The sequence below is a fragment of the Oncorhynchus masou genome, chromosome 13, assembly GCF_036934945.1.
Source record: "Oncorhynchus masou masou isolate Uvic2021 chromosome 13, UVic_Omas_1.1, whole genome shotgun sequence".
In the NCBI taxonomy this organism is placed as follows: domain Eukaryota; kingdom Metazoa; phylum Chordata; class Actinopteri; order Salmoniformes; family Salmonidae; genus Oncorhynchus; species Oncorhynchus masou.
In genome coordinates, this window is record NC_088224.1 from 13,341,039 (window position 1) to 13,353,446 (window position 12,408).

Below are 12,408 nucleotides of genomic sequence, written 5' to 3' on the forward strand. Positions count from 1 at the left end.
ATCCAGGACAGACCATCATGTTTCAGTGTCACTAACTAACACACTGAGTCTGAATCCAGGACAGACCATCATGTTTCAGTGTCACTAACTAACACACTGAGTCTGAATCCAGGACAGACCATCATGTTTCAGTGTCACTAACTAACACACTGAGTCTGAATCCAGGACAGACCATCATGTTTCAGTGTCACTAACTAACACACTGAGTCTGAATCCAGGACAGACCATCATGTTTCAGTGTCACAAACTAACACACTGAGTCTGAATCCAGGACAGACCATCATGTTTCAGTGTCACTAACTAACACACTGAGTCTGAATCCAGGACAGACCATCATGTTTTAGTGTCACAAACTAACACACTGAGTCTGAATCCAGGACAGACCATCATGTTTCAGTGTCACTAACTAACAGACAGTCTGAATCCAGGACAGACCATCATGTTTCAGTGTCACTAACTAACACACTGAGTCTGAATCCAGGACAGGTCATCATGTTTCAGTGTCACTAACTAACACACTGAGTCTGAATCCAGGACAGACCATCATGTTTCAGTGTCACTAACTAACACACTGAGTCTGAATCCAGGACAGACCATCATGTTTCAGTGTCACTAACTAACACAGTCTGAATCCAGGACAGACCATCATGTTTCAGTGTCACTAACTAACACACTGAGTCTGAATCCAGGACAGGTCATCCATCCCACAGCTGTCAGTACAGCCTATACATCTTACCCTCCTGTTGCAGTTCAGGTTTCCCCCATGATCCTTTTCACCATTATTGCCATTATCTCTGCAGTCACTTCAATGAACTGTGTGTGTGTGTGTGTGTGTGTGTGTGTGTGTGTGTGTGTGTGTGTGTGTGTGTGTGTGTGTGTGTGTGTGTGTGTGTGTGTGTGTGTGTGTGTGTGTGTGTGTGTGTGTGTGTGTGTGTGAGAGAGAGAGAGAGAGAGAGAGAGCATGCGGGCTGTGTTTCATAAGCTCAGAAGGGCCAGACACAGTTCAAGGTTAGGCTACGCTGTCACGTGGTTACAGCACAGAGTCATGGAGTTTGAGCGTGGCATACTCTAATGTTTACAAACTACTGTAGCTTAGGATTGGGCGGTATCCTCATTTTCATACCGTTCATGTACCATACCGGGGTATACGGTACTACCGGCAGTACACAAAAGGGCCGCTATTTCTTTCCAAATGTAAAAGAATAAAATTATGATTATTATTATTATTGACGCACAAAACTAATTTAGGCAGCAGAGATGTTGACTCTGCTGTAACCAAGAAGCTTGATCTTGCAACCTAGTCACTTAGCGAGCAAATTAACAAACCACATGCATGGCTGGAGCCCTGAGGTGAAGATCATTGATTCGGCACATCTTAGATCGGTAATTTATGGCATTATACGACCCATGTAACCCAGCCCAGATGAAACATAGAAACAGGGATTATTCATGACTTCCTTGCCTTTACAATATAACAAGTCATTTCCATAACAACACCATTAAATTGTTTGAACCTCTAATTAGGATTCCCTTGGTGATGATTGCCTTGGTGATGATTGCAATTTAGAGGGCTTGCTAAAGAGGGCGTGAGCCATGAACATCAGTGCAGTGACCACCTCATGATCCTAACCACCATCAGACCTGGGATGAGGAGAGACGGAGGGTTATTTAGTCTAAACATCAGGCCTGGGATGAGGAGAGACAGAGGGTTATTTAGTCTAAACATCAGGCCTGGGATGAGGAGAGACAGAGGGTTATTTAGTCTAAACATCAGGCCTGGGATGAGGAGAGACAGAGGGTTATTTAGTCTAAACATCAGGCCTGGGATGAGGAGAGACAGAGGGTTATTTAGTCTAAACATCAGGCCTGGGATGAGGAGAGACGGAGGGTTATTTAGTCTAAACATCAGGCCTGAGATGAGGAGAGAGAGGGTTATTTAGTCTAAACATCAGGCCTGGGATGAGGAGAGACGGAGGGTTATTTAGTCTAAACATCAGGCCTGGGATGAGGAGAGACAGAGGGTTATTTAGTCTAAACATCAGGCCTGAGATGAGGAGAGACAGAGGGTTATTTAGTCTAAACATCAGGCCTGGGATGAGGAGAGACTGAGGGTTATTTAGTCTAAACATCAGGCCTGGGATGAGGAGAGAGAGGGTTATTTAGTCTAAACATCAGGCCTGGGATGAGGAGAGACGGAGGGTTATTTAGTCTAAACATCAGGCCTGGGATGAGGAGAGACGGAGGGTTATTTAGTCTAAACATCAGGCCTGGGATGAGGAGAGACAGAGGGTTATTTAGTCTAAACATCAGGCCTGGGATGAGGAGAGACAGAGGGTTATTTAGTCTAAACATCAGGCCTGGGATGAGGAGAGACGGAGGGTTATTTAGTCTAAACATCAGGCCTGGGATGAGGAGAGAGAGGGTTATTTAGTCTAAACATCAGGCCTGGGATGAGGAGAGACGGAGGGTTATTTAGTCTAAACATCAGGCCTGGGATGAGGAGAGACAGAGGGTTATTTAGTCTAAACATCAGGCCTGGGATGAGGAGAGACGGAGGGTTATTTAGTCTAAACATCAGGCCTGGGATGAGGAGAGACGGAGGGTTATTTAGTCTAAACATCAGGCCTGGGATGAGGAGAGACGGAGGGTACAGAGAATGCATTCCAAATGGCACCTTCTTCCTACATAGTGCACTACTTTTGCCCAGAACCCTAGGGTAGAGGGTCCATGGGTCCAGGTGGACCTGATAAACCCGACAGTGACCCTGATCAGGTTCGGGTCTGAAATTCGAACATGTCCCTTGGTCCGGGTGGGGTCATGTTTCAGGTCGATGTAACTACAGCTAATAGACCTGACTGGATCCAAATAGACCCAACCATGGCTCTGCATATCCTACAGCATATTTATTTTATGCAAATAAAGTGAATTTATTGACTTTATAGAAGGCCTAGCCAACATATAAAAGACATTTGAGCAACTTGGCTGATAAAATATTGTTTTGGTCTGGTCTAGACCCGAACCTAACGTCTTTGATCTCCATTTGGGTTCGGGTCTCATTGTTCTTGGGTCGGTTCGGGTGCTGTGGTGAATGAAGTAATTACTCAGCCTTTGATGATCCCCGAAACATCTGCAGCTCTAAATATCAATAGATATCAATGAGCCAAAAATGGCTTCTCGATGCGACAGTTCATTGAGAGGGAATATTTAAGAGTCCAATGCGAACTCTGCAATAGTTGGTGGGAAATTACGTTTTGAAACGGACTGAAACGGAGAGGTGCTACCTGAAGAAGTCCCACAAGATTTTCATTTTATGTTGCAAATTATTTTGCTACGGTATGCCCCCCTGAATGTAGCCCAGGTGTCTGCATAGCCAAGAGGTAAATATTTTCCCTCTAGTCAGTGAGGTGGGTAGTTAACTGCTGCTCTTTCTCTCTCTGTGTTGTCATGCATTTCTTTTCATGGAGTTGGCCTACTTCGTCACTCTCCATTATTACTGCAAGTGGTTAAGGAGGGCAGGTGTGTGTGTGTGTGTGTGTGTAGAGGCAGCAGAGAATTGTCCTTGAGTAGATATTAAGTGTAGAATGGCGTGATAAAATATCCAGCTACATAAATGTACATTAAATGTGAGGCCGATATAAAATAATGTCGGGTTTATGGTCGTGGATGAGGATAAGGTCCCCCGGTAAGCATATAAATCAAGCTGAAGCCATAAAATAATCAAATCCCCATTCACCTCAATGGCTTTAAGCACAATTATACCTGGCCAGTGGGAATACAGTTCATCCAAGGCCTCTCCCTCCCGGCCTTGAGCTTGAAAGGAATAGTTCCCTCCAAACTATCTTTTACTATTTAGTTCATTAGTCCACTGTGAAAACACAGTATCCCCCAAAACATGCACGTCAGCAGTCGGGTTTTCAAGACAGAGCAGTTTTGAATGAACTACATTTACATTTACATTTAAGTCATTTAGCAGACGCTCTTATCCAGAGCGACTTACAACTACCCCTTGAAGAACAGTCCAACATCGACAAAGTATCACCACTAGAATGTCCTTACAGTGAGGACACGCACTGAAAACAATGGAAAATATACTTTGATGCCGCACTCTCTCTCTCTCTCTCTCTTTTTACAATCTACTGTACAAATCAAAGGGACTGAGATGATTCAGAGATTGCAGTGAGCTGCAGAGAAAACACACAGCTAACAAAAGTTCAGTATGAGGCAACATGGAGAGTGCAGCATTTTGAATAGTGTTTGTGCAACCTAGATGGTAGAGAGTGCAGCGACAGCTCTTCATCGACGAGAGGTTCATTAACTCCCTGAAATAGGCCTGTCTTGTCTAATGAATGACTCAAATACTCACACACACTGAAATGTAATTTGGGTTTAGTCATTCCACTGCTGCACAGTCGTGTTCCCAGTGACCATCATCCAACGGACACAAACACACACCCCTTCAGTCTAATAACCCTTTCCTATATCGTCTAATATGATTTTTACACTCTGAACACAGACACCCTCTGTGGAGGGGATTCACACAGACACCCTCTGTGGAGGGGATTCACTCAGACACCCTCTGTGGAGGGGATTCACTCAGACACCCTCTGTGGAGGGGATTCACACAGACACCCTCTGTGGAGGGGATTCACTCAGACACCCTCTGTGGAGGGGATTCACTCAGACACCCTCTGTGGAGGGGATTCACTCAGACACCCTCTGTGGAGGGGATTCACACAGACACCCTCTGTGGAGGGGATTCACTCAGACACCCTCTGTGGAGGGGATTCACTCAGACACCCTCTGTGGAGGGGATTCACTCAGACACCCTCTGTGGAGGGGATTCACTCAGACACCCTCTGTGGAGGGGATTCACACAGACACCCTCTGTGGAGGGGATTCACTCAGACACCCTCTGTGGAGGGGATTCACTCAGACACCCTCTGTGGAGGGGATTCACACAGACACCCTCTGTGGAGGGGATTCACACAGACACCCTCTGTGGAGGGGATTCACTCAGACACCCTCTGTGGAGGGGATTCACTCAGACACCCTCTGTGGAGGGGATTCACACAGACGCCCTCTGTGGAGGGGATTCACTCAGACACCCTCTGTGGAGGGGATTCACTCAGACACCCTCTGTGGAGGGGATTCACTCAGACACCCTCTGTGGAGGGGATTCACTCAGACACCCTCTGTGGAGGGGATTCACTCAGACACCCTCTGTGGAGGGGATTCACTCAGACACCCTCTGTGGAGGGGATTCACTCAGACACCCTCTGTGGAGGGGATTCACTCAGACACCCTCTGTGGAGGGGATTCACACAGACACCCTCTGTGGAGGGGATTCACTCAGACACCCTCTGTGGAGGGGATTCATATCATTATTATTGGAGTGCACTTCGAGGATGAAAGAGAAGCAGACATCCTCTTGGGAGTAGGTGGTTGTGTCCTTCATCTGAGTTGATTCTGGAAAATGATATCCAGGTGACTGATTTATCTAAGAGCCTCTTCTATTCATCTGAAGAGCACAACTATGAATCAAACCTGCCTTCGAGGATAATCTGACCGAAGCGAATAAGAGAACTTCGCAGCATGTAAGATCCCTTGTAGTTCACAGCATATAATATCTCCTGTAGTTCACAGCATAAAAGATCTCCTGTAGTTCACAGCATATAAGATCTCCTGTAGTTCACAGCATATAAGATCTCCTGTAGTTCACAGCATATAAGATCTTCTGTAGTTCACAGCATATAAGATCTCCTGTAGTTCACAGCATATAAGATCTCCTGTAGTTCACAGCATATAAGATCTCCTGTAGTTCACAGCATATAAGATCTCCTGTAGTTCACAGCATATAAGATCTCCTGTAGTTCACAGCATATAAGATATCCTGTAGTTCACAGCATATAAGATCTCCTGTAGTTCACAGCATATAAGATCTCCTGTAGTTCACAGCATATAAGATCTCCTGTAGTTCACAGCATATAAGATCTCCTGTAGTTTACAGCATATAAGATCTCCTGTAGTTCACAGCATATAAGATCTCCTGTAGTTTACAGCATATAAGATCTCCTGTAGTTTACAGCATATAAGATCTCCTGTAGTTTACAGCATATAATATCTCCTGTAGTTCACAGCATATAAGATCTCCTGTAGTTCACAGCATATAAGATCTCCTGTAGTTCACAGCATATAAGATCTCCTGTAGTTTACAGCATATGAGATCTCTTGTAGTTCTGAAGGACACTCACCTGTGTAGTAGGAAATTCTGGAAATATCTGCAAAACAAAGAGACAAAAGGGAAGTGAGTTGGTTTGATCTATCGTTGATCTGTCACTTCAGCACATTGGGCTCAGTGGAGACATGAAGCACTGGTTTTACTGGGTCAATGCTAATTCCAGAGGTCAGCCTGGCCCAGAGGCTCCAACCCAACCCAATCCATGTTCACAGAGTGCCCCTAGCTGTCTGGGGGCTGAAGCTCTGTGGCTGTGTTCCAAATGGCAGCCTATTCCCAAGTAGGGCACTACCTTTGACACATAGGGGCCAGGGCTGGCACAGAAGGGAAGCCCTATGATGACACCATAATCTGTCATTGTCACAGTTCACAGTCAACCGGATGGCAGGGTAACATCCAGAAGCCCATTTAAGTCCCCTGGGGTTAGGTTTCAGAGTGCTAAGTGGTATTTGGGCCTCAAACAGACAGGATGGACGGACAGACAGATGGATGTGGTTTTAGTCTCTCAGGTTTGGACAAAAACAGACAGGATGGATGTGGTGTTAGTCCCTCAAGTTTGTGTACTCTGAGCATGCACTGACAAGTGTCTTCACTGATATAGTCAACCTCTCGCTGTCGGAGTCTGTAATACCAACATGTTATAAGCAGACCACCATAGTCCCTGTGCTCAAGAACGCTAAAGTAACCTGCCTAAATGACTACCGATTCGTAGCACTCACATCTGTAGCCATGAAATGCTTTGAACGGCTGGTCATGGCTCACATCAACACCATTATCCAAGAAACCCTAGACACACTCCAATTTGCATACCACACCAACAGAGCCACAGATGATGCAATCTCTATTGCACTCCACACTGCCCTTTCCCACCTGGACAAAAGGAACACCTATGTGAGAATGCTACTCATTGCTTACAGCTCCGCGTTCCACATCATAGTGCCCTCAAAACTCATTAATAAGCTTTAATAAGGACCCTGGGACTAAACACCTCCCTCTGCAACTGTATCCTGGACTTCCTGATGGGCCGCCCCCAGGTGGTAAGACTAGGCAACAACACGTCTGCCAAGCTGATCCTCAACACAGGGGCCCCTCAGGGGTGCGTGCTCAGTCCCCTGCTGTACTTATGACTGCATGAACAGGCACAATTCCAACACCATCATTAAGTTTGCCGATGACACAACAGTAGGCCTGATCACCAACAACGATGAGACAGCCTATAGGGAGGAGGTCAGATATCTGGCCATGTGGTGCCAGGACAACAACCTCTCCCTCAATGTGATCAAGACAAAGGAGATGATTGTGGACTACAGGAAAAGGAGGACCGAGCACACCCCCATTCTCATCGACGGGGTAGTGGAACAGGTTGAGAGCTTCAAGTTCCTTGCCAACAACTAACATGGTCCAAGCACACCAAGACAGTTGTGAAGAGGGCACAACAAAACCTATTCCCTCTCAGGAGACTGAAAAGATTTGGTATGGGTCCTCAGGTCCTCAAAAGGTTTTACAGCTGCACCATCGAGAGCATCCTGACGGGTTGCATCACTGCCTGGTATGGCAACTGCTCGGCCTTTGACCACAACGCCTATAGAGGGTAGTGCGTACGGCCCAGTACATCACCGGGGCCAAGCTTCCTGCCATCCAGGACCTCTATACCAGGTGGTGTCAGAGTAAGGTCCTAAAAATTGTCAAAGACTCCAGCCACCCTAGTCATAGACTGTTCTCTCTGCTACCACACGGCAAGCGGTACCGGAGCGCCAAGTCTAGGTCCAAGAGGCTTTTAAACAGCTTCTACTCCCAAGCCGTAAGACTCCTGAACAGCTAATCAAATGGTTACCCAGACTATTTGCACCCCCCTCCACACTGCTGTTACTTTCTGTGATTATCTATGCATAGTCACTTTAATAACCCAACTTGCATGTACATAATTACCTTGACACTGGTGCCCCCTCACATGGACTCTGTACCGGTACCCTCTATATAAAGCCCCGCTATTGTTATTTACTGATGCTTCTGAATTATGTTTTTCTTATCCCCTCTTTTTTTTGTAGGTATTTTCTGAAAACTGCATTGTTGGTGAAGGTCTTGTTGTATTCGGCGCATCTGACAACTAACATTTTATTAGATTTTTAATGTGTATTAATGTGCAGGTTGTATTAATGTGCAGGGTGTATTCATGTGCAGGCTGTATTCATGTGCAGGCTGTATTCATGTGCAGGCTGTATTCATGTGCAGGCTGTATTCATGTGCAGGCTGTATTCCTGTGCAGGCTGTATTCATGTGCAGGCTGTATTCATGTGCAGGCTGTATTCATGTGCAGGCTGTATTCATGTGCAGGCTGTATTCCTGTGCAGGCTGTATTCATGTGCAGGCTGTATTCATGTGCAGGCTGTATTCATGTGCAGGCTGTATTCCTGTGCAGGCTGTATTCATGTGCAGGCTGTATTAATGTGCAGGCTGTATTCATGTGCAGGCTGTATTCATGTGCAGGCTGTATTCATGTGCAGGCTGTATTCATGTGCAGGCTGTATTCATGTGCAGGCTGTATTCATGTGCAGGCTGTATTCATGTGCAGGCTGTATTCATGTGCAGGCTGTATTCATGTGCAGGCTGTATTCATGTGTAGGCTGTATTCATGTGTAGGCTGTATTCATGTGCAGGCTGTATTCATGTGCAGGCTGTATTCATGTGCAGGCTGTATTCATGTGCAGGCTGTATTCATGTGCAGGCTGTATTCATGTGCAGGCTGTATTCATGTGTAGGCTGTATTCATGTGCAGGCTGTATTCATGTGCAGGCTGTATTCATGTGCAGGCTGTATTCATGTGCAGGCTGTATTCATGTGCAGGCTGTATTAATGTGCAGGCTGTATTAATACGTGGAAGATGAAGTCTAAATTAATGAAGTAAGCCTTGTTTTTCACCATACTAATATTATTTAAATAGAATGTGACTTTAATACTGTAAATAAGCAAAACAAAGAGCAGTCTGGAATGATCTAGTTAACGGATTAAAATGACAATATTGGATATCGCGATATTTGAAGTAGTATATTGTAGAAGAGGTCTCCCCAAATATCACCCGACCCTAACCTACTAGCTGACAAGGTAAATATCACCTGACCCTAACCTACTAGCTGACAAGGTAAATATCACCCGACCCTAACCTACTAGCTGACAAGGTAAATATCACCTGACCCTAACCTACTAGCTGACAAGGTAAATATCACCCGACCCTAACCTACTAGCTGACAAGGTAAATATCACCTGACCCTAACCTACTAGCTGACAAGGTAAATATCACCTGACCCTAACCTACTAGCTGACAAGGTAAATATCACCTGACCCTAACCTACTAGCTGACAAGGTAAATATCACCTGACCCTAACCTACTAGCTGACAAGGTAAATATCACCTGACCCTAACCTACTAGCTGACAAGGTAACATATCACCCGACCCTAACCTACTAGCTGACAAGGTAAATATCACCTGACCCTAACCTACTAGCTGACAAGGTAAATATCACCTGACCCTAACCTACTAGCTGACAAGGTAAATATCACCTGACCCTAACCTACTAGCTGACAAGGTAAATATCACCTGACCCTAACCTACTAGCTGACAAGGTAAATATCACCTGACCCTAACCTACTAGCTGACAAGGTAAATATCACCTGACCCTAACCTACTAGCTGACAAGGTAAATATCACCTGACCCTAACCTACTAGCTGACAAGGTAAATATCACCCGACCCTAACCTACTAGCTGACAAGGTAAATATCACCTGACCCTAACCTACTAGCTGACAAGGTAAATATCACCTGACCCTAACCTACTAGCTGACAAGGTAAATATCACCTGACCCTAACCTACTAGCTGACAAGGTAAATATCACCTGACCGTAACCTACTAGCTGACAAGGTAAATATCACCTGACCGTAACCTACTAGCTGACAAGGTAAATATCACCTGACCCTAACCTACTAGCTGACAAGGTAAATATCACCCGACCCTAACCTACTAGCTGACAAGGTAAATATCACCTGACCCTAACCTACTAGCTGACAAGGTAAATATCACCTGACCCTAACCTACTAGCTGACAAGGTAAATATCACCTGACCGTAACCTACTAGCTGACAAGGTAAATATCACCCGACCCTAACCTACTAGCTGACAAGGTAAATATCACCTGACCCTAACCTACTAGCTGACAAGGTAAATATCACCTGACCCTAACCTACTAGCTGACAAGGTAAATATCACCTGACCCTAACCTACTAGCTGACAAGGTAAATATCACCTGACCCTAACCTACTAGCTGACAAGGTAAATATCACCCGACCCTAACCTACTAGCTGACAAGGTAAATATCACCTGACCCTAACCTACTAGCTGACAAGGTAAATATCACCCGACCCTAACCTACTAGCTGACAAGGTAAATATCACCTGACCCTAACCTACTAGCTGACAAGGTAAATATCACCTGACCCTAACCTACTAGCTGACAAGGTAAATATCACCTGACCCTAACCTACTAGCTGACAAGGTAAATATCACCTGACCCTAACCTACTAGCTGACAAGGTAAATATCACCCGACCCTAACCTACTAGCTGACAAGGTAAATATCTGTCTTTCTGCCCCCCCGCACCTCTCTGATTCAGAGGGTTAAATGTGGAAAACACATTTCAGTTGAAACCATTCAGTTGTACAACTGACTAGGTCTCCCCCTTTCCCTTTCCTTTCCTCTACTACAATTGCACATGTTTATATCGATACTATCCATTTCCCTATTAGATACACAAATCATATGGAATATCAACACAGTCAATTAAGTTGAAATAAATTGAACCTGACAGGTACAAACTGCAGGTGGGGATGCAGGCTAAGGCAATCAAACTGAAGGTGGGGATGCAGGCTAAGGCAATCAAACTGAAGGTGGGGATGCAGGCAATCAAACTGAAGGTGGGGATGCAGGCTAAGGCAATCAAACTGAAGGTGGGGATGCAGGCTAAGGCAATCAAACTGCAGGTGGGGATGCAGGCTAAGGCAATCAAACTGCAGGTGGGGATGCAGGCAATCAAACTGCAGGTGGGGATGCAGGCTAAGGCAATCAAACTGCAGGTGGGGATGCAGGCTAAGGCAATCAAACTGCAGGTGGGGATGCAGGCTAAGGCAATCAAACTGAAGGTGGGGATGCAGGCAATCAAACTGAAGGTGGGGATGCAGGCTAAGGCAATCAAACTGCAGGTGGGGATGCAGGCTAAGGCAATCAAACTGCAGGTGGGGATGCAGGCAATCAAACTGCAGGTGGGGATGCAGGCTAAGGCAATCAAACTGCAGGTGGGGATGCAGGCTAAGGCAATCAAACTGCAGGTGGGGATGCAGGCAATCAAACTGCAGGTGGGGATGCAGGCTAAGGCAATCAAACTGAAGGTGGGGATGCAGGCTAAGGCATTCAAACTGAAGGTGGGGATGCAGGCTAAGGCAATCAAACTGAAGGTGGGGATGCAGGCTAAGGCAATCAAACTGCAGGTGGGGATGCAGGCTAAGGCAATCAAACTGCAGGTGGGGATGCAGGCAATCAAACTGCAGGTGGGGATGCAGGCTAAGGCAATCAAACTGAAGGTGGGGATGCAGGCTAAGGCAATCAAACTGAAGGTGGGGATGCAGGCAATCAAACTGCAGGTGGGGATGCAGGCTAAGGCAATCAAACTGAAGGTGGGGATGCAGGCTAAGGCAATCAAACTGCAGGTGGGGATGCAGGCAATCAAACTGCAGGTGGGGATGCAGGCAATCAAACTGCAGGTGGGGATGCAGGCTAAGGCAATCAAACTGCAGGTGGGGATGCAGGCAATCAAACTGCAGGTGGGGATGCAGGCTAAGGCAATCAAACTGCAGGTGGGGATGCAGGCAATCAAACTGCAGGTGGGGATGCAGGCTAAGGCAATCAAACTGCAGGTGGGGATGCAGGCTAAGGCAATCAAACTGCAGGTGGGGATGCAGGCTAAGGCAATCAAACTGCAGGTGGGGATGCAGGCTAAGGCAATCAAACTGAAGGTGGGGATGCAGGCTAAGGCAATCAAACTGAAGTAGGGAAATGTGTCAACAAGAATCAATATTGAGGTGAAATCCACTCTGCTTGTAATTAGGTCAAACTCATTTTAGCGCCTC

At 46.0% G+C, this 12,408-nt stretch overlaps 1 protein-coding gene across 2 annotated transcripts in view; it reads right to left on the bottom strand.

Moving 5' to 3' along the window:
• Positions 1–12,408, bottom strand: part of LOC135551751 (focal adhesion kinase 1-like) — a 242,328-nt gene that overhangs the window by 163,461 nt on the left and 66,459 nt on the right. For both annotated transcript variants that reach the window (XM_064982961.1, XM_064982959.1), the window contains exon 2: positions 6,252–6,278. Coding sequence is in view for 1 of the 2 variants with exons in the window: in XM_064982959.1 (XP_064839031.1) it covers positions 6,252–6,278 (27 nt within the window). In the remaining variant the exon portion in view is untranslated. The remainder of the gene's footprint in view (positions 1–6,251; positions 6,279–12,408) is intronic.